A 23,823-nucleotide genomic window follows, 5' to 3' on the forward strand; every position below is an offset into this window, starting at 1 on the left:
AAAACCTACTACGTTTCTAACCTTTGCCCGTTCTGATGAAAGGTCACTGACCTGAAATGTTAACTTGCTTCTCTCTCCAAAGATGCTGCCAGACCTGCTGAGTATTTTCCAGCACTTTTTGTTTTTATTATCACACATATCCTCAGTTGCTTCAGTGGCAATTCCAGCTAAGGAATCTTATTGTACACACTTTACAATATTTGCTGAAGAGAATGAAGGTTAATTAAATCCAACTCTTCTAAAATGAAAACCCATGCGACACAGGAAAATCCCACATTTCATGTCGAAAACAATTTAATTTCACTGATTTTAGTTACAATCAACTTCTATTTAAAACAAAAATCAGCTCTGCAATAATTTGATAAATTCCTTTCCTTCAATAACTATTTAATAAAGTCTGTGTGAATTAACTCATCAAGTAAATGCTTTTGCGCAGAAAACTGCCAATTTCTTATGAATTACCAGCTGGAACTTCAGGCCCCAGGCCGCCAGCTCGGACACAGGCACTGTATCTTCCACACCTGCTCGACTTTAGAGTGGGTCAGCCAGCATCTGACTCTGGAAAGGCACGGTGCACTTGTGGCGCTCTGCTTCTTTCAGGCCTCATCACAGAGAGGCAGACCAGGAAAACTGAACTCAAAATGTCTTCCCTGTCATTAAAATCAAAGTTAGTTGACAATATTTAGGATGGCTATGATAAATACTCTATGCCTAAATAGCAGTTCTCTATTCACAAGTGGTTAAGATGCAATAATACCTCGTTGTTCTAATAAGCACTGTTCTTGAGAGAATTGCAGTTATTTTACAGTGCAGCACCCACCGGGAACACACTGACTTTGCACACAGAACCAATTTATGCACACATTTATATCAGGAACATTCTGTTTGAAAAGTATTTTTCTTCAGTCAATATAGGAAATAAATAAATGCTCCTGATTTTAATGTAAGTAGAGTCAATCACAATTGTAATTCAAAATAATTTATTCACAGTATAGAACTTCAACATGAGGATACAGTAACCTGGAGGAAACATTAAGGCCATGAGAACAAAACCTCTAATGCAGATGTTAAGCTAAAAAATATTGTAATGAAGTCCTGCAGTCTCACATTTTCCATTCGATTTGTTGTGACATTTTTTTGCTAATCTTTGTTAAATTCTTCCAGGCATAAATACTTTTTCATGTTTGTTGTGCGAAAAGGAGCAGACACAATGCATTAACACCAGGATGTCAGTCTGTTGCTGCACAGAGGTCCACAACGATCATTAATAGTAATTTTCTTCCACTGTTCCGCAATGAAAGGATCGGTTAAACATTGCCTCCAGAAAAAAACGGATCTGAAGGCTTCTGACCTATGTGTGCTGCACAAGAAATCACTGCTCCCTAATAATCTTCATAGTGTTCTTCACAATACTTCCAATATTTTTTTAAATCAGTTGACCAATGACACTGGTTTATGATGAAGTGGTTTCTTGTTAAAAAGCTAAATCCTGGGATGGTTTGGTCAGTCTGTCTTCATAAATAGAATAACCATAAAGTTCAGCAATGGCTAGAATCTTCCTTCCCCTTCATCTTACAATACAAATTCTGCCTCTGGTTTAAATCTTCCACGAACTCCAAGAGTTGACAAAACTGAACAAAGATCTTTCCTCATTGATAAAAGACTTAAGTATCAACATATGCACCTTCTTTAATTTCAAGAAACATTTTAAGATTCAGGAGGAATGTGCACTAGAAAGCCAGGCATTTAGGAGCTGCGAGTTTATTTAAACAGCAATTCCTGACCATACACTTTCCACAGTGATACAATCTGTTTGACACAAAGTAACCTGTTGTCCCATATCAGTAAAATCCAACTTAATAAAGGCTGCTGAACTAAGCAACATTTCATTTAAATGACATACTAATAATTTCATCAGGTTTCAGAAAAAAAAGCTATCACACACTGACACAGATTACACAACACAGTCTATACACTAATCAAATTATATCAAGTCTGTTTTGCTTTTCCATGTTGCATTTTCAAACTTGTTACCATGACCTGTTAAAAAGCTGTTTAGTCATTCAATTAAACATGGACCTTTATGGTTTAGATTGGCAGCACAAATAAGTCTCACAAAAGTAACTCACAATCCTCTCCAGATGTTGCCATGATCTTCTTCAAATCCCAGTTTTCACTGTTACAACCACTTTCTTGATTAAAGTAACACCAGCCAGTCACAATAATATTTCTTCATGCTTTTCTGATTCAAATAAACAGGTAATTTAGTCCTGAGATAGCAATACACAGACATAATATTAAAAGGTAGTATGTCTTGTCAATGCATTTTTCTTTCAATTTTATTTTATTTTATGAGAATACTATGACTGATACTATGCATATCTTTTGTATTTGTCACTTTTTAGACCAATTTGTAAAAATTATGAACTTAAGCGTTTCGATCTGGCGTGATGAATTAATTGCATTTTCTAACTTTTCCTCTCAAGTTTAAAGCTATTTTTTTAATGACACAATGTAGTAATAAAACCAAAAAAATGAATAGTAGGCCCCGATATAGTGTTATCGCATCATGATCTTGCTAAGGCTCAAAATTTTAGGTCGAACCACAGGCTCACAAATCCAATGTATAATCTATGACTCTATAATTTACATTCTAATTAGACATCAAAGTCCATAGTCAACAGTTTACCAACATAATAAAAACAGAGGTTAGCATAGTATTAAAGGTCTTCTCCTAGGTATCTCTAGAACATCTAGTAATAACATCTTTACAAAGAACACAGTAGTTATCCAGATGCAGAACCTTATTGCTACACTGATCTTACCTCCGTTTGATCCCTTGCATACAATATTCAATGTGAACATTAGACTGGTGAGTTTGAATGGGTTCCCCTGGTTTCAGAATCCTTGATAGAACTGTGCCTAATTTACGCTTCCGTTGATTTTTATTCCCCTGGAATATTTAACTATTAACACATCTAACAATAGAAAGTCTGGGTGAGAAGATTAACATTTCCCAGATCAAAATGAGCATTAATACCTATTATTTTTAATTTAATTTCATTACCATTTTACATTGCAGTATCAAGTTGATATAGTGGATCGAATGAAATTGCCTAATTATGGTTCCAGATAAATAAATTAACTACATTTATAAACAGTGAGGAACACTTACAGCATAAAGCTCAATATTTAAATAATGAATTAATCGGTTTGATATTCTAGCTGTTACTCTCCCTGCTCATCAACCACAATTTTTGTCATTTTACCACATTTCAAGGACAAGATTCAACGTAATATTTTAGCTGTCTAATCAAGCTACAATGACAAAATAGCAGAAAATTGGAAGAGGATATGTTTAAAATAAAGTTTTCAAAAATTAATGATGCTATTATTTGAAATAATTAGTTCTCTAATGCAGAAGCTGTTCTGTTACTGGATAGAGACGCAGTTGAAAAAGGCTAGCACTGGCTGATAGGCATTGTATCCGGAAGATTGTTGAAGTGCATTTTATATTCCTGGAACTTTTTTTATATATATATATATATAAATATATATATATACACATACACAACTGACCATAAACCACAGTTGTTAGATTATGGATTATATTACACTGTAGTTTTTATATAAATACATACACAGTAAGGTTTTTTTTTAACTGTAGCTTTGTGCATTGCTCAAGCATTTGCAATTATTAACAGGGACACCATTCAATGGATTAATAAACTAGCTTCATGTTATGTACACTTTGCTGTTTTGTTAACATATCATCCACTGAATCTACACAGTGGGCATTTGAGTTATCAAAAATGCAATGCAACTCTCGTTGGATAACAGCATGTACAAACATCAACCACATGGATTCTAATTGCACTGATGCCAAGGACTAAAACTGAAGATGATTACAAACACAAACACAGCGTACCACAGAAAAGGTACAGTACAGAGAATGTTCCGAAAGAACAGAATTATAGAAAAGGCGGCTTGCCATGCATCAAACGAAAATCTGTATCCGTTCCCGAATGTTCTGACGACAAATAGGGCATGCTTTGAGGGCAACACTGCACTCTAGACAGGAACCGTGGCCACACTGGAATACCAGTTTAATTTGGTTGTCAATGCATATGGGGCACGTTATCCTTTCCTCCATCTGCCTGTATCGGGACTGGAGCTGTTCCAGCAGTTTTCTCTGGTCTGGAGGTTCAGCAATGGAGCTGCTTTCAATTTCTGTGTTATCTGCCACATGAAATCATTGTTAGTCTGTTGACAGTATGTACACCACCAGCCCTAGAGTGACAACACTAAGATTTGCGCAACTCAATAAATTGAATAGTGAATTTTGAAAATGAATTGGGAGACAGAATCAGCAATTCAGAGTTTAATACAGGTAACTGTACAAGTTATGTGTTCCTCAAGCTCTATCTCAGTACAGTAGTTTAGTTTAGTTTAGAGATACAGCACTGAAACAGGCCCTTCGGCCCACCGAGTCTGTGCCGACCATCAACCACCCATTTATACTAACCCTACACTAATTCCATATTCCTACCACATCCCCACCTGTCCCTATATTTCCCTATCACCTACCTATACTAGGGGCAATTTATAATGGCCAATTAACCTATCAACCTGCAAGTCTTTGGCATGTGGGAGGAAACCGGAGCACCCGGAGGAAACCCACGCAGACACAGGGAGAACTTGCAAACTCCACACAGGCAGTACCCAGAATTGAACCCAGGTCGCTGGAGCTGTGAGGCTGCGGTGCTAACCACTGCGCTGCCGCAGTAGTTTTATGCGATGCATGTAGGGCCATCTGCATGAATTTGTACACTTGAAAATATTTGCAGCCTATAAATACCGACAACCAGATTGAATAACTGGCTAGTAAAAGAAGTAACTATTTAGACCTGGACATATTGGACTTAAGTTAAATTTAATTTACATTTATTTGAATTAGCCATAACAAATAAATTGCATATTCTTTAAATAGCTTAATATCTGATTTAAAACAGTCTCTGTTCAATCAGAAAAATACTGTAATACAAAAAGTCATTTTAATACTGCTAAACATTTCTAAGCATCATTATAATTAAGGAAAAAGCACAACATTCACAATATGGAACTTCAGTACTATAATTATTTGTTCTATGCTCTGTAACAATAGGTTGTGTTCTCCTGGTTTTCTTGAGTCACTTTGGATAATACCACCAGAACTCAGAACATGGCTCCGCTGATGGCGTCAGCTTGCCTCTGATTCGAAAGGTTATGGGTTCAGGTGCCACTCTTCAGTTTGAGCATGTGAAACAGCATGCTGTTTGTAGTATATATAAATGATTTGGAGGAAAATGTAGTTGGTCTGATTAGTAAGTTTGTGGACGACACAAAGGTTGGTGGAGTTGCGGATAGTGATGAGGATTGTCAGAGGATACAGCAGGATATAGATCGGTTGGAGACTTGGATGTAGAAATGGCAGATGGAGTTTAATCCGGACAAATGTGAGGTAATGCATTTTGGAAGGTCTAATACAGGTGGGAAGCATACAGTAAATGGCAGAACCCTTAGGAGTATTGACAGGCAGAGAGATCTGGGCGTACAGGTCCACAGGTCACTGAAAGTGGCAACGCAGGTGGATAAGGTAGTCAAGAAGGCATACGGCATGCTTGCCTTCATCGGTCGGGGCATAGAATATATAAATTGGCAAGTCATGCTGCAGCTGTACAGAACTTTAGTTAGGCCACACTTGGAATACTGCGTAAAATTCTGGTCGCCACACTACCAGAAGGACGTGGAGGCTTTGGAGAGGGTACAGAAGAGGTTTACAAGGATGTTGCCTGGTCTGGAGGGTTTAGCTAAGAGGAGAGGTTGGATAAACTCGGATTGCTTTCACTGGAACGACGGAGGTGGAGGGGCAACATGACAGAGGTTTATAAAGTTATGAGTGGCATGGACAGAGTGGATAGTCAGAAGCTTTTTCCCAGGGTGGAAGAGTCAGTTACTAGAGGACATAGGTTTAAGGTGCGAGGGGCAAAGTTTAGAGGGGATGTGCGAGGCAAGTTTTTTTTTTTACACAAAGGGTGGTGAGTGCCTGGAACTTGCTGCCGGGGGAGGTGGTGGAAGCAGGTACGATTGCGACGTTTAAGAGGCATCTTGACAAATACATGAATAGGATGGGAATAGAGGGATACGGATCCCGGAAGTGCAGAAGGTTTTAGTTTAGACAGGCATCATGATCGGCGCAGGCTTGGAGGGCCGAATGGCCTGTTCCTGTGCCGTACTGTTCTTTGTTCTAGACTGACACTCTAGTGCAGAACTGAGGGGATGCTGCTTTGTTAGGAGTGCCATCTGCCTTTTCTGCCACACAGGGGTATGTTAAGGACACCATAGCACTATTCAAAGAAGAGTAGAGAATTCTCCTAGTGTCTTGACCAACATTCTTTCTTCCAACCAATACCACTAAATTTAAATTAACTGGTCATTCATTACATTGCTGTCCACATAGCAGTACTTTAAAGCAATTCAATGGCCAAAATTTTGCGTTAAGAAAAGCAGTGAGGCGATCAATGCTCAGCATTATTAAGGAGTAATTCAGATAGCAGTTCAATGAGGAAATCAGGAAGTTCCGATTTTTCCTGCTCCTCACCAAGAGACTCAATCACAATGAAGGGCGTGAGGTTGCACCACTTACCCACGAGATAGGCCAGATCCATTCAAGTTTATGAACATTTTTAAACAGTCTGGCAAGTCTTAATTACTGCCAAACTCTCTACCACTGAAATTTTATTAAAAGTGTGAAGTCTCATTCCTTCAGGTTTCAATTATTGTTGGAAATTTAAATAAAAATTAATTTTTTTTCTTTTATCTCTTAACCCATCCTTATATCCCTCCCTATTTCACTTTCTGTACATAATTTTACATTGAATGAACTGTTACACTTACACTTCCAGTTCCAGGTTCAGACTCTGTCGACTGGATTTTGTGTAGGAGGCGGGGGGCACCTGGCACCGGGCCAAAAATGCAGCCTTTTCCTGCCACCCCGGAGCAGAGCCTCTGGTCTTTTACAATCAATGTTTCATGAGCCGGGATCCCTGTCCCTTTAAAGACGGGGATTATGCCCCCAAGAGCTGCCGGCCAATCAGAGGGCTGGCAGCTCAGCAGTGCCACTGGTGCAGTGGCCACTGCCACCACTGCAGAGGCCTCAGACCCAGTCCCAGCACTGGAACCCTAGACTAGAGGTGGGTGAGGCGGAGTTGTCTGGGCCAGTCCGGAAGGCCTGGTGTGGAGTTGAGGGGGTGGTTGTGGGGTTGGTCGTGCAGTCCGGGGTGTGGGGGCAGGAGTGGTTACGGGCAGCGGTCCTCCGTGGACCACAGATTGCCCACAGAGGAGGGACCACCACCCACCACCCAAGCCAGTCAGGAGTGCACCTCATTTCACAATGCGCCCTGCCTACGTAGTGGACGTCCCCAGCAGTGGCGGGAAGAGGCTCTTAATTGGTCACTTAACATCCTCAATTGGCCTCTGGACAGGAAGGCCGTCGTCGGCCTATCCTGCCCCTGCTAACTGTCACTACTCTCCGTTTCCCCCCCCTACCCCAGTGGGGCCCATAAAATCCAGCCCTGCATGTCTCAGTAAGGATTCTTCAATCTGATTGGTTGAAGAGACACGCTGTTGCGTGCCCCATTCACACAGGTCCCAGATTCCCTGTAGAGGTTGCCAAACTAGATCAGACTTCTGATCACTATAAGTTGCTGTGCAATAGCCCACAATGAGTAAGTGTAATGAATGGAGAGTGCTGTTTGTTCACCCCGATTGCAAAATCCAGGCCATTATATGGTGGGTGCTATGGGACATGATGTATAGTGCTGCATAAATGCAAGTCCTTTCTTTAAGCAGCTAAGGATGTTTGTGTCTTGGAATTGTTGTCAGACTCTTTCAAATTCTCTCTCCCTCCTTCTCAAAATTACTCTTATACTTACTCTCATGGGAACTTTACATTTCTCCTCCCCTCTTATTTTATTGGTTCCTCAATTACCTTGTGTTCTCTTCAACTCTTTTCAATTAGGTGATGTTGTGTACTATTAGCCTTGCCTTTTCACCCGGGTTTCCACATTTAAAAATGCTCTGGCTAGAAGCTCCACAAAAAGAGTTGGAATCTTGCACTAACATCCAATTTGGAAAATATACTGAAATTACAAGTAAGTTTTATCATTTCAATCTATAAAACCCTTAAAACAATCATTGTCTACAAGCTGAATATAACTAAGATAAAAGGCTCCCATTCCTTTCTTTGCCGTAAACAAGTAGGATTACTCAATTCACGTGACATTGCCACCACTCTTTAAAAGAAAAATTAGATTCTCACTCAGCAATTAAGTTAATCACCTCCTCTTACATTGACTACACTGCATTTTTCCCACTTGCTATATTTCTACAATTGACTTGCTATGATGACCTTGTTGTCATTTCTGAAGAACAACTTGTATTTATATAGTGCCTTTAATCCAATAAAACATCCTAAGGAGCTTCACAGGAGTGTTATTAAACTAAGTTTGACACTGAGCCACATAAGGCGATATTAGGGCAGATGACCAAAAGCTCGGTGAAAAAGTTACGTTTTAAGGAACTTAAATGACGGTGCTTCTATATTTTTTAAGTACTTTTTTTTTTGAGGACTCATGTATTTTAGAATTATGGACATCATTTTATTTAGGAAAGCTGAAAAGGATTCCATGGATGTTTTTTCACTGAGGTCATCAGAAAGTCTTTTGCACTTACTTTGTAAACAACCTTCACTGGAAGTCACCTGTCTTCAGGTAAATACCTAGCATGGGCTTTTTGACTTGGAGAAGATGTTTACGAAGAAGTGACAGGTCAAGATTTATAGGGGTCAGGAGGATTGACTCGAGATTTTTTTGGTTTTGCTTTGGACAGTCATTTGGGGTTTAGACAGTGTTTTGAAAGCAGTTTAAGAATCAACCTGCGAAAGGCAAAACCCCAGCTCAGCCTTTTTCCATCTCTTTGAAAAGCTTTCCAGCTTTCCCATCCTGTTAAGAAGCTCTTTCAAGTAAGTGTAAGAAATAGAAAAATTTATGCGGCATTCCTACTGAAAGGCCTGCCAGAAACCACTGATGCCACATTTCGCCCTGAAAACCTGCCAAACTGATCTTCAACATCTCTGAAAAGAACTGTTCAAGAAAGATCCCAGAGACAACCGTCTATGTGTATTTGGGACGCCAAACCAAAAAGGGACAACTGACATCTTTCCATATCTTTTCTTTTTTCTTCAAGAATTAGCAAGTGCTTGGCCAAAATATTATTCTTTGTCTTTTTTTAAAAAAAACAGAGCTCTAAAGAAAAACTCTCTTTTTCATTTAACCGATGTGTGTGTAAATATATATATATATGTGGAGCTAAGGTAAAAAGGGAACTTTCATCTTTCAATCTGTGTGTTAATGCTTTGCTTCATTACTGGTTAAGTCTTGTTTTATTATAAACTGATAATTTTGCTGTTTATTACAGAAACCTGGTTGGTGTATTTTATTCTGGAATAAAATATGATGCATATGAGTATATGATTAACTGCATCGGTAACTGGCTAAACATCTAAATATATGTTGTGACCTGTGGAGAAGTGGAACTAGAAAAGGCAGTGCACTCCTCCACCAAGGAGGAAAGAGAGGCAGAGAGGTTTAGGGAGGGAATTCCAGAGTTTTGACCCTTGGCAGCTGAAGGCATGGCTACCAATGGTGGACTGATTAAAATTGGGGATGCTCAAGAGGCCAGAACTGGAGGAACACAGATATCTTGAAGGGTTGTGGGGCTGGAGGCAATTACAGAGATCAGGATGAGAGGGGCCATAGAGAGATTTGAAAACAAGGATGAAAATTTTAAAACTGAGATGTTGCCCAGCCAGGAGCCAATGTAGGTCAGCAAGCACAGGGGTGATGAGTGAATGGGACTTGGTACGAGTAAGGACATGGGCAGCAGAGGTTTGGATGACCTCACATCTATGGAGGGTAGAATGTGAGAGACAGGCAAAGCATTGGAATGGCAAAGTCTAGAGGTAACAAAGGATCAGGGTTTCAGTAGGTGAGCTGAGGCAGGGTGGAGTCTGGGGATGTTATGGAAGTGAAAATAGGTGATCTTAGTGATGACGCAGATGTGGTTAGACGCTCATCTCAGTGTCAAGTACAACACCATGGTTGCGAACAAGCCAGTTCAGCCTTCAATAATTGCAAGAGAGGGGGATGGAGTTGGTGGCTAGGGAACAGATTTCGTAGTGGGGACTGAAGACAATCGCTTCGGTCTTCCCAATATTTAGTTGGGTGAAACTTCTGCTGATCCAGTACTGGATGTCAGATAAGTAGTGCAACAATTTAGGGACAGTGGAGGGGTACAGACAGGTAGTGGTGAGGTAGAACTGAGTGTCGTCCGCGTACATGTGGAATCTGTGCTGTGTCTGAGGGGCAGCATGTTGATGAGAAATAGGAGAATAGGAGAAATAGGAGATAAGTCCCCTGGGCCAGATGGGATTTATCCTAGGATTCTCTGGGAATCTAGGGAGGAGATTGCAGAGCCTTTGTCCTTGATCTTTATGTCATCATTGTCGACAGGAATAGTGCCGGAAGACTAGAGGATAGCAAATGTTGTGCCCTTGTTCAAGAAGGGGAGTAGAGAAAGCCCTGGTAATTATAGACCTGTGAGCCTTACTTCGGTTGTGGGTAAAATGTTGGAAAAGGTTATAAGAGACAGGATTTATAATCATCTTGAAAAGAATAAGTTCATTAGCGATAGTCAGCACGGTTTTGTGACGGGTAGGTCGTGCCTCACAAACCTTATTGAGTTTTTCGAGAAGGTGACCAAACAGGTGGATGAGGGTAAAGCAGTGGATGTGGTGTATATGGATTTCAGTAAGGCGTTTGATAAGGTTCCCCATGGTAGGCTATTGCAGAAAATACGGAAGTATGGGGTTGAAGGTGATTTAGAGCTTTGGATCAGAAATTGGCTAGCTGAAAGAAGACAGAGGGTGGTGGTTGATGGCAAATGCTCATCCTGGAGTTTAGTTACTAGTGGTGTACCGCAAGGATCTGTTTTGGGGCCACTGCTGTTTGTCATTTTTATAAATGACCTGGAAGAGGGTGTAGAAGGGTGGGTTAGTAAATTTGCGGATGACACGAAGGTCGGTGGAGTTGTGGATAGTGCCGAAGGATGTTGTAGGGTACAGAGGGACATAGATAGGCTGCAGAGCTGGGCTGAGAGATGGCAAATGGAGTTTAATGCGGAAAGGTGCGAGGTGATTCACTTTGGAATGAGTAACAGGAATGCAGAGTACTGGGCTAATGGGAAGATTCTTGGTAGTGTAGATGAACAGAGAGATCTTGGTGTCCAGGTGCATAAATCCCTGAAGGTTGCTACCCAGGTTAATAGGGCTGTTAAGAAGGCATATGGTGTGTTAGCTTTTATTAGTAGGGGGATCGAGTTTCGGAGCCACGATGTCATGCTGCAACTGTACAAAACTCTGGTGAGACCGCACCTGGAGTATTGTGTGCAATTCTGGTCACCGCATTATAGGAAGGATGTGGAAGCTATGGAAAGGGTGCAGAGGAGATTTACTAGGATGTTGCCTGGTATGGAGGGAAGGTCTTACGAGGAAAGGCTGAAGGACTTGAGGTTGTTTTCGTTGGAGAGAAGGAGGAGGAGAGGTGACTTAATAGAGACATATAAGATAATCAGAGGGTTAGATAGGGTGGATAGTGAGAGTCTTTTTCCTCGGATGGTGATGGCAAACACGAGGGGACATAGATTTAAGTTGAGGGGTGATAGATATAGGACAGATGTGAGAGGTAGTTTCTTTACTCAGAGAGTAGTAAGGGCGTGGAACGCCCTGCCTGCAACAGTCGTAGACTCGCCAACTTTAAGGGCATTTAAGTGGTCTTTGGATAGACATATGGATGAAAATGGAATAGTGTAGGTCAGATGGTTTCACAGGTCGGCGCAACATCGAGGGCCGAAGGGCCTGTACTGCGCTGTAATATTCTAATTCTAATGAGCCACTGATACCATGCAGTATCCTGATTTAACAGAACAAAAGAAAATACTGAATAATAAGTTCACTCTGCCATACAGTACGAACTGGTTTCCTCACACTCTTTCAGTCTTGCCACTACACCAAATAATGATACGATATACATACTGCAATGATAACTGCTGCTAATTCATTGTATTGAACTGTTCAAGGAACAAAGTTGCCTAACATGACCATTAAATGTTTGTTTTAACTTTTCTTTAAAAAAAACTGTAGCATATGCTGCACAAACAGTGTGGTGTAATTCATTTACAGCTTTGTCTTCCATTACTGATGCAGCCTCCTTCACTTTTGGAAGTACTCATTAACATCTCAATACTTCTTCGTTGCCATTTTGTCACTATATCTAACAAATTTTAAGGAATTGAGAATATTTTTAAATCCTTAGGCCGAATTAAAGCAGAGCTCTGTCAATAATAGTGTTTGCCTGATACTAATTTGGACAACTTATACTGTATAAGTACTGAAGTAAGATGAACACAGTAAAAAGTACAGAAACACTCAGCAGGTCTGGCAGCATGTGTGGAGAGAGAAACAGATGCTCATAATAAAAAGTACTTTGGTGACAGCTGCATGTTTCTTGTTTTTTTTTTAAAAAGAGGATTTTCTTGTGTGCCTTGAGAACTGAGATTGTAAAGCACTGCACTCCCAAACTTGGAACATTTCCATTTTAAATCTCTGCCTTGACTAATATTCAAACATGTCTGCTCTCATGAGGAGAGATTTGCTAGTTAAGAGATGGAGATGAAGTCCTACAGGGCAGTGGAGTGTGTGATTTTGGGTGGAAGGATGGAAACCAGTCACAATCCACAGAAAACCACATCCTGTTCACCATTACCAGTGCAGAAGTCCATGGCAAAATCCAACCATCCTGTAAAACATATGCCACGATTCCGTCTCTTTTTATATGAAAACTGCAAATCATTAAGTTTGCGACTATATTTACAGAACTTAGTGTTCCTCGCCATTGGAATAGAACACACCAAGCTCATTACAATTGCGTCACTCAACAACCAGAGACACCTTATTCTCTCTGGACTGTATCTAAACCAAATATACAAGAAATGTGCTATAAATAGTACTTTAATAATGAATGCTTTTTATACATTACCATGTCTGATTTTTTTTGCAATAGACACTTGGCATTTGATGCATTTCTTCATTCTTACAGAACACTCTGTGAATGTAATAAGAAATCAGCCAGAAATCAGCACCTACAATATATCTTCCTTTCATTTTAATTTCCCGAACACATTGTGTGAATATAATGATAAACAGATTAGAGATTAGCATGTTGGATGCTTTTAAAGAGTTTTACAAAAATATCTTGAATTTTTCAAACCAGATGAGCTGACACATTGGGCCGGTACATCACACTGCTCCCACACCTACATCACTATCTAGTTCCCCAATGCAGTGTAACTGTGCAGCTGCTTCTAGTGGGTGTGGCGATGGTCATTAGGTGAAATTATTTTTTGGGTGTGGACAGTGGTCCACTGCATTCTCCTTGCTCTCTGAATAGAATAGACTGTACATTGTAAGTAATTATTTATTTATTTGGGGACTGCACTAATTTACACTGAGTTATGTACTCGGGCATTATCAGCATTTATGCACTTATTGATCTAACACACCACAAAAATCATACAGTAAATGGCTAATTTGTAGTTTCCGTAAGTTCTATCCCATCATCCAATCTCCACAGTCTTCTAAACTATAGGTTGCAGTCTCCTCCACTACTGCGTGAAATCAAAATTGGGAAGTACAATGGAGGAAAATTAGGTAGGAAGCAATACTCTGTAGCCCTGCTTTGCCCTAGGTTTTACTCTCCTGCATCAGCAGCAAAGCTTCTGAAAACCTCATCACTGCTTCGACTTATGTAAACGGCAGCAGGGAGGAAGGGTCTAGTAACCCACCGTCACCACGACCCGAAGCACCACTAAGGTGACGGTAGCCCTCGGGACAGTGGCGGATAACTTGAAGGCCCTTTTGGTGGGAGGAGGCCCATTACTGAGGCACCTAACCTTGTCCTCAGACTGCAAAACTGTACTTATCTTAGTCCTCAGCTCAGTCCTTTTTGGTGGTGAGAATGTTGGAGGGAGCCCATCTAGCATAGATAATGACTCTTACCACAGGAAGGTAGAAGTCTTGCCTCAAACCGTTAATAGGAGGGGAAAAACAGATCAACAAATTAAATATAGCTCCCCCATACGAAGTGAGCTCCTTAAGATTTCAGGCTCCCGGACCTGTTGCATACTCTGCCCTTTTATAATGTCTTAGTTGCACCTTAAAATGTAAGAGATGAGACAACAGCATGGTGATTTCATCCACTAACGTTCCTTTCTGCAGTACGTTCTCTCTCCCATCGTAGCAGGTATAATGCATCTTTCATGACCATGCTATTTCACTTTGAATATCTCACTTGCTACATAGCACTTTGCATATAACTTTTAGATTTATTCCTTTCTTTCGTGTTCATACGTCCCCTGGGCTGTTACTTTGAAGTTTTTTTTAAAAATTCATTCATGGGATTTGGGCGTCGCTGGCTGGGCCAGCATTTATTGCACATCCCCAATTGCCCTTGAGAAGATGGTGGTGAGCTGCCTTCTTGAACCGCTGCAGTGCATGTGGGGTAGATACACCCACAGTGCTGTTAGGAAGGGAGTTCCAGGATTTTGACCCAGCGATATAGTTCCAAGTCACGATGATGTGTGACTTGGAAGGGAACTTGCAGTTGGTGGTGTTCCCATGCATTTGCTGCCCTTGTCCTTCTAGTTGGTAGAGGTCGCGGGTTTGGAAGGTGCTGTCTAAGGAGCCTTGGTGCATTGCTGCAGTGCATCTTGTAGATGGTACACACTGCTGCCACTGTGCATCAATGGTGGAGGGAGTGAATGTTTGTGGATGGGGTGCCAATCAAGCGGGCTTTGTCCTGGATGGTGTCGAGCTTCTTGAGTGTTGTTGGAGCTGCACCCATCCAGGCAAGTGGAGAGTATTCCATCACACTACTGACTTGTGCCTTGTAGATGGTGGACAGGCTTTGGGGAGTCAGGAGGTGAGTTACTCGCCTCAGGATTCCTAGCCTCTAAAGTAATATTTTTGTTGTACCTTTGTGTTTTCCTTTAATTTGTCCACCCATTTCCAGACTTCCTCTCAAGTCTCAGAGAGCTGGAAGCATTGTTGACTCAGTGAAAAACTAGCACAATTTGCATACCTGTGCTTGTGTGACTCCATTACCTGTACTTTCCAATGCTTGCAGGATTCAGTTGCTTAATGTTTTTTTTAATCTGTTGGAGTATTGTTTATAGTGATCAAGTGACTGCTGGAGAGCACTGAAGTATCATTGCAGGGGCAATGTGATTGGCTGCTCCTTTTTAATTGCTGTCAACAAAATCCCATTCTTACAAATTGTGTTTGATAGCTACACCTTTGTGATTTCAGTACCATTTCATTACTGTTGAAGACAAATACCCCTCCACTTCATTTTTAGCAAAATGAGCTAAGTTGGGCTATTATGGTTAAAATTAGTTCCTAGCATTGACCCTATTCTCTTTGATAGCTAAATAATTAGTTCCATAGTAAATAAAGACTCTACTTACTATGAGGATGTTGTTAGTGACCAACAGTACATCTAAACAGACACAGTTTGTTTGTAGTTCACAGTTAGAGATTGCATACTGTACCTTCACATACTACAATGTGTTGACAGGGTGAAAATTGAACCAATAGGGACAGCTCCGAACACACCAGACACTCAGCAGGACCTGCTGTCGATGGCAGTAAAAGATTTGTCATAGTATTTGGAGTTGTGTTGACTCGCCGCAGAACTGTTGGCCCTGCTGGCTGCAGCTGTGATCCCCTGGAATATACAGCGACAGAAGGATTAAAGGACCTTTCTTAGAGAATTTTAAACAAAATCTCACTCCTGCCAATTTTCCCTTAGGTTTAACATATGAGTACTCGCACTGCACAATCATGTCAGGGAGCCAACAAATTCTTCAGGACAATCATGTAACTTATAATATCAGCCATAAGACTACACCAAGTGTGCCCACCACTTTGCAGCACTCCACCTGGTGGCATGGCTCATAATGGCTGATTTGAATGGTCACCTACTGTGAAATTCAACCTTTGACGACTGTAGAGTGAGAGAGTTGGACGAGTAAGGAATAACGCTTTACAAATCACAACATACAACAGAAGATGTGTTTATGTAAAACTCATTATAAAAACTTTACATATGCACACACATCTTGTTCATCACACTCCAGACATCATAAACCAATAAAAATTTCCAGATTACATTTATGAAAAAAGTAGAAATCAATGTAGCATTTGGAATCTACAGCAGAAACTCCAAACACAATGTCCTAGAGCTACAATGTCTGCCTCTTAGTCAATTTATTTGAAAACAAAGCCAAGATGCTGAACGTCAGCTTAAATAGCCACTGTTTACTTCTCATTAGATGTTGAAAAAGATATACTTTTCCTTCAACAAAAGGATAATGCAGTGTATTATGTAGCTCTAATAGTTTAGTGGTTAAAAAATGCTGCATCCTCTGATTTACTGTGAGAAGTATCATGGGAGATTTGCTTGTGCCATAAGAGTTCTTAAACTAAGAGGTCTGTGTGCCTTTAAGACTGAGAAAAGGGACTGTGAACAGTGATTGCAGAGAATTGTTGGTATTTGAAAAGTGCAGGCTGCAAGAGAATTTGTATCCAAGCAACCAGAAGGTTTTACAGCTATCTTGTAGCTAGGTTGTTGTGGAAAAACTAGTTTCACTTTTGGGTTGTTCAGTTACTGCTGGAGACTGGCCAGAATACAGCCCAGAAAATTCTCTCTTGAAAAAATAATTCCTGTATCAAGTAAAATTCTCATTTATCCATAAAGTTAAAAGAACTTCGAAGGAGTTGCAAATCTAACGTATGGGAGCTAATACCCTCGTTGCTGTTTATGCCTGAAGAGAGGAAAAAACCCAGGAAAAGAGGAGTTGCTACATTCTGTGGAGAAACACTACTTTGCTGAAAGAAAGCTGCATTGTTGAAGGTAGCACAATTCATATCGTCTCCAGTCTCTTAAAAATCTCTGCCTCAAGAGTGATTTCTGTTTTTGTGTTTTTGGAGAGATCCTGAAATCTCAACAAAGTTTCTACTGTTAGACTGCAACTTTAAAATTTAAATATACCTGTTGCTGAAAGATCTGTGTGATGCCTGCTGCAGAGGAACTGCCTTGAATGCCTACCCAACACAGACTGTTCATTAATTTCACCTGGAGACTTCGAATGGCATCTGACTATTCAACTCTGGGACACCTCACTGATCCGGAAATATACTACCAGAAGTTACAACCCAGTTATTTCATTATTCCGAAGAATCTGTTTTAAAGTCAATATATTTGTTTTTCCCTGTTAACTGCTGATAGTTGATTGTATGTGTGCGAATGAGGGTTAGGAAGATTAAGGAGTTATAAAATATTTTCATACATATAGATTTATCTCATTATCATTTAAAACTTGGTTTATTAATAAATACTTAATTTTGTTGTTATTTAAAGAAACCTAGTTTGGCGTGCTTTATTCTGATAATAAATAAAGTGATTAATTTGGCCATTTTTCCAGTAGGTGGGAAACTTTACTAATATGCTGTGACCTGTGCAGCAGTGGGACTGAATTAACAGTGCATTACTCCCGCCTTGGTCTTAACACTTGTAATATTACCAAAAACAATGGTTTAGGCTTTCCAATTGTAACAGCGAGGGAAATCCTTTGCTATAACTGGATTATTTCAGCATTACAATCAGAAAACTTACACCAGTTTGGTTGGAGTGCATTTCCTGCCCACCACACTTTGAAGAAATGTATAAAGAATCTAAATAACTCTTTAGGAAAACAAAAAGCAAAGGTAGGATGTCTGCAGTCTCAAAGACATGGCATGAACTCACCCTGTGTTTACTTAATGGCAAGTAGACTTTGTAGCCTCAAAGGAACACACATGCTAGGAGAATAAGACTTGATGTGGTATAATGTTTCTGTCTTATCCTCTGACTTATGATGAGCACCATGACAGCTTTTGAACACACACACACAAACATGCAAACACTATTATTGGGTCAGTAATATTTATTGTAAGTTTTGTAAAGGCTAACGCTGGAGTTGAAACATATCCCCAGTCAATTCTATATTAGAGTCCCAACAGCAGAACATCCCGATTCCTCTGCAATGGGTGGAGGCTGCCATGGCAGGTCAATTCTAACAATGTATAAAATACAATCACAGATTTAATTAAACCCGCAGCCTTGTCTAAACCCCAGCCACTGACAGAAACAGCATAGCCTGGAGTGTTTTTGTTAGTAAAATTGATACAATTGATACAGGCAAATGAACCAATTGTGATGTTGGTAGCTTTAAAATAAAGTGCAAAACAGGGCATAGAAAAAAGTGAAGAACCCTGAAGTTTTAAATTAATATATCAACAACAAATGAATAATTTCTCAGATTGTTATGAAAATTTATTCCCATGAATAAAACCATTACATTGTCAGGGTAACAATAATTTTTTGTTTCTTCCCACTAACATCTGGTGCCAATAGTGCTGACTTAAGTTTGGGTACAGTTCCCCAGCTGTTGTGCATCATCTGTACCTTATCCTAGTGTCCATTCTTCATGTGTTAGCAACCTATTTGACTGCAGAGGCATCACAGCTGAGTCCAATCCTGTCCACAAGAAGTCACAACCATAAGCAGAAACCATTCCCCACCCATCCCCCGGCCCACCCCTGCAGCGCAGACATGCAGACGGCAACTGCTCCCATTAACCATCTGAGCTCAGCACGAGTCAGTGTCATTTGGAGGGGAGGGGATAACACTATGGGGTGTGATGCGGCAGGGAAAAAAAATCTAACAAGGCTGGTTCATTGTGATTTAAAGCATGGTGTCATTAAAGTCCAGTTGTATGCTAATAACTGGCTCAAACTGGCAGCGCGAGGCTAAAGCCAAGGCCTGCTCACCTTCCCTTTCTCATGGTGTATAATGAGGTTAATGCAACGTGTGTTTTTAATGTCTGTGTTAATGGCAGAATGTAATCAAAACCAAAATAATTATCTTGGGAGTAAATGGTACGCGAAGTGGGCAGCTCTTCATCAAACGGACATGTACATGATGGGCTGAATGGCTTTCTTTGTGTCGTAAATTTTCTATAATTCTATGAAATGACATGGTTATTAGATATTGCTATTTTACCTGAATTTTTCTGCAAAACTCTTGACCATCTGTATTATCCTGCCATGTGCGACCAGATCCAGTGGTGTTTTGCCCTTGTAGTTCGTGTAGTTAATATCTGCTCCATCCTGGGCCAGGAAGCAGGCAATAGCAGTACCCACATTCAGGTCTGTAGATCCCAATAACCCAGAAGTCTGCAACTAAGGAACAAAGAAACAAAATAAGTGATGAGGGCTTAAACTAAGATAATGCGGCAGATTTTGCTGTCAAAACAACAGAGAGGCTAATGACGCACACTGTTATTTATGCTTATATGGTACAGCAACTTCAGGCGAGGAGCAGATGTGTAGTTAAGTGACAATATCCAAAGTTTCTGTCTGCGTTAGCTTCACAAAATTGGCATTTCGCTGTCTGCCTCACCATTGAAAGTTGTAAAGTTGCTGTATTTATGTGGTAATGCAAGTCTTTTAATAAATTGATAATTGTTAATTACTGCCAATGAACCTCTCTGGCATTGAAAATTAACTATTTTAAACGTGAAAGCTCATTCCTTCAGGTATTAATTGGTGTTGAAGATTTTTCAAAGGTTAAATTTTAAAATTTTACTTTTTTTAAAAACATTTTCTTTTTGTTTCTTTTTCTCTCTGTCAATTCAATCTTCCTTTTCCAGTGCCTGATTTGACATTGAATTCATTCCCTTTAATTCACCCTCCTTCTCAGTCCTTCTGCTGTTTATTTCTCAATCCTTAAATCTCATCAGTTAAGGAGATACCCTGTTGGTTGCCTGGTCACTTAGGTCCCAGATGCCCTGTTTCCCTTGCTGCACCTTATCAGCTCGCACTTTCTGCAATTTACAGGGCAAAATATTTTTCAGCTGAAGGGTGCCAGGGCAAGTCTAACTAACAGCTGCAGCAAAATCACACCTAATAAGGGAAAATGGCAGTGCATCTAAATTGCACATTATTACAAAATATCTAACATTAATATTTATAAAAATTGTGTCACTTAAGTCTGTGGCTGGAAAAGGCAGGCCCTTTATTTTACATCTTATTTCACTGTGTTCAAAATAGCAGAGAAGTAGGAGGCAGAATAACATCCCACTTAGAAGCTCTACTTTTTCCTATGAAGCAAAATGTATAATTTTACAAGTAAATTAAACTTGAGTTATAATACTGAAAAGCGAGCGTATCATCTCAATGGTTCAGGTTGGTTATTTCAGAAACAATTATACAATTCATTTTTAATAATAAACCAGACAGAAAATGCTTTTTGCATTTAACATACATGAACAGATTTCAAATATTTTGTGTTACCACCAGGATATAATGAAATGCATAAGAATATTTTAAAATATATACATTTCTATTATAGGCATTGACAAAGTTTCTCATATTTTGGACTTTTTTAAACCTACATTTGTATACAACGAGCTTGCTTCGCCTTCTCTCGATGCCATGGTGGTTGCCAGCTCCTGACGACAGAGTGCCACGTGCATAGCAGTGTCACCATCTTCATCCTCTGCGTTCACATCACAGCCTTCAGTGACCAAGAGCTGGACCATATCAGTGTGGCCCTGGGTAACTGAAAGCTGCAAAGGAGTCTGGTTCCGATTATTCCGAACGTTAATCTCACACCGACCCTGTGGAGAGGAAAAGATGATCGACTTTGCAGTCATGCAGTCTTTGTCAATTTAAAATTATGCAGTAATGTCTCTTATGCTGATTTGCTAAGTTATAGCTTGCAACTATCCTGGACCAGATTGGGCATAAACTTGGTATCTTGTTCTATCTGTAGATAATTTAAAAGCCCCATTTCACATGCTGACAGGCAAAGATGGAAGCAGACTATTTCACCGAGACTATGGACACAGAATTAGAAGGTAGTCTTAAAAGAAAGTCCAAAAAAAGAATAGAGATCAGAAAATAAACTTTTGTTCCTCTTATAAAAAGGGTGTAGTTAATCAGGAAGCAGTCTTTGGATGTCAGAAGCTTGGTTTGAAAAGCCTGCAGGCTGCAGTAGAAAAAAGTGAGGGAAATAAAGAGTTCCACAATTTTTAGATCCTGAGAAAAATTAAGTTGGATTAAGAGACACCACACTGTGTCTAAAACAGTGAGGATGCAAGGAAGAGGAAAAGCAAATAGGAGGGCAGACAGTTTGTGAAGAAAAGTAGATCCAGAAGTGCAATGGCCATAGTAATAATACGAAATATCAAGAGACATGGAGGACTGTGATAGAGAGAAGGGTGTAGACTGCAGTTGAAAAACCATTCGGTGACCAGCTTTTTCTTAAATCCTGCCCAGGAGACTGAGAGATGTTAGAATGACCTATGGCAGCAGTATTCAAGCTTTTGTAGATCGGAGAGTTATGAAAGGGCAAAACAAAAGACACAAAAGAACCACTAATGGAATGCAAGCTTGGTGTCCTAGTCCAACCTCAATGAGCTTCAAACCCCACATTCTAGCCCCACTACATCATGTGATAGGATTCAGCTATTGCACAATGAGGAATAATGGTGGTTGCGTGCACTGAAGGTGCGAATGGAATGGGTGACTGTGGAATGAAATCAGCAGAGATTAAGTGGAGTTTAATTATGACTAAAGGTAACTGATATGGAGATGGAAGAAAGTTACTGATGAATTGTATGTATTTATAAGGAGGTGTACTGGTGAGTAGTGGCAGCATTCGGTATATAACGCAGCAGCTTTAGAACAACACCAGTAGCCAGCTGAAAGCAGTGCTGCTTTCTGGGAAATAACTAACAGCATGTGGATTGAAGTAACACTTCAGCAACTAAGCCTGTTCGACACAATTTTTCACTTTATTGTACAAAGTGCAATATAACGATACTGAGAGCTTGTTATAACGGGACACAGTGATGACCCAGGCTAATTATGAATTGCTTTTTAAAAATAAGGTTCAAAGTCATGTCTTTCTAAATGTCAGTGTTGGCTGGCATGTTATTGGAAATTTGCATTTCATGAATTATAAAAGAGTTTGGATTTAAAAGGAAAATGAATCGGTCAAAATATCTAAAAACTGCAAACATTCATCTGCCCCTTTAAAAAAAAAATCAGTTTGAAACCAGAGATGTACCAGACTAGAAAATCATTGCAGTCCATCTGGACAGTCCCAAATGCAGAAAATCCAAGGTTAGATCCTTCTGAATCCTAAGTGTTATTCAAATTGCTCATCCCAACTCATATTTCATGCATCATCATAGTAAAGGAAACTGTCTATTTACAGTCCACAGCTTTAGAATTTATTACAAAACAGGTGCACAAAACAGCAAATTTTATAAGTCATGTTGCGCTTTCCTCCCTACCAACCTCCCTGAGGTGGTGCTTTATAAAGATACACTACCATTAGATTTGATGCAAAAACAAGTCAGAAAAGGAACACAGGTACCAGATCACAATTACTCCTCTGGGCTTTCAGCCACTTAACAATATTTCCTGAAAATAACACACTTGACAAATTCTGCAGATTGCAATTATTTTTGAAATACAGAGTTTAGCATTAAGAGATGCATGCTCACATAGACAAGGCTGATCAAAGAGCCAAGTTCATTGAAATGTACTTGTGCTCCGAAAATTAAAAGCATTGGGCATTTCCAATTCAAGTACAAGTGGATGAAACCTGAAACGTTAACTCTGTTTCTCTTTCCACAAATGCTGCCTGACCCACTGAGCTGCAACTGATATCAATCTATTTTTGACATTAGTATATTTTACAGTCAGGAATGTCTTGCATTCTAGATTCTACAATGCAAGCAATATAGCGCACCAGGTCTAACCCATCCCAAGGAAAGCTAGCATCCACATTTGCTAAGGGCAGTAAACTCAAGTAGATGATTATTTGAAGGTTTTCTTGCTGGCACTGAGGCTTTCTTCAGCATTTGTTCCACTTGTACATTTTTTTGTCCCCACCATCACCAGTGACATGAATAGGTCTCCCAGTGGAAAACCTCTAAGCTCATGACCTACAGACAGATGTCAGACAGGCTAAGCACAGTGCCCAAGAGGTGTTCTGTGCCTTCCCATCAGCATCCACAGACCTGCATTTGCAATAATAGGTGAAATTACCATATTTTAGCATATGACAAAAGCAGCCACGACACACAAAAAGGGATATCTTTATTACCAGATGAAATATAGAAACAATGAATGATGTTATGGCCACACTCCAAAAAGGAAACCACACAGCAACTATTCCAATAGCCTTCAATTAACATACATTGTCTGACTTTTATTAGATATAACTATAGCTGTTCAAATGATCAAACATAAAAAATACATTTTCTGAAAGGGAACATCTAATCTTTGAGAAATTGAAAATCTTGCCTTGTAATTAAGAACATTGTGAGGCAACAGTATGTCTAGAAAACAACTGTGGCTTGGATAATCTTTGGAAATGCTTTGGATTGTTAACATCACGTGATGTCTGATTAAACAAAGTATCCTGATATTCTAACATATAGAGAGTGCTGTTGTGCAATGTCCTGTTTGTCAAATGAAGAACATTTAAGATG

The 23,823-nt window shown here is 39.9% G+C and overlaps 1 protein-coding gene across 10 annotated transcripts in view; it reads right to left on the reverse strand.

Moving 5' to 3' along the window:
- Window positions 1–963: 963 nt before the first annotated feature.
- mib2 (MIB E3 ubiquitin protein ligase 2) overlaps window positions 964–23,823 on the reverse strand; it is a 246,169-nt gene continuing 223,309 nt past the window's right edge. For all 10 annotated transcript variants that reach the window (XM_068016900.1, XM_068016901.1, XM_068016893.1 and 7 more), the window contains 5 exons: window positions 20,710–20,934; window positions 19,317–19,495; window positions 15,763–15,938; window positions 13,194–13,259; window positions 964–4,239 (listed from right to left, as the gene is read on the reverse strand). In XM_068016900.1, coding sequence (XP_067873001.1) covers window positions 3,998–4,239; window positions 13,194–13,259; window positions 15,763–15,938; window positions 19,317–19,495; window positions 20,710–20,934 — 888 coding nt within the window. In that variant the 3' untranslated portion in view covers window positions 964–3,997. The remainder of the gene's footprint in view (window positions 4,240–13,193; window positions 13,260–15,762; window positions 15,939–19,316; window positions 19,496–20,709; window positions 20,935–23,823) is intronic.

This window comes from Heterodontus francisci, chromosome 37 (genome assembly GCF_036365525.1).
Source record: "Heterodontus francisci isolate sHetFra1 chromosome 37, sHetFra1.hap1, whole genome shotgun sequence".
Classification (NCBI taxonomy): domain Eukaryota; kingdom Metazoa; phylum Chordata; class Chondrichthyes; order Heterodontiformes; family Heterodontidae; genus Heterodontus; species Heterodontus francisci.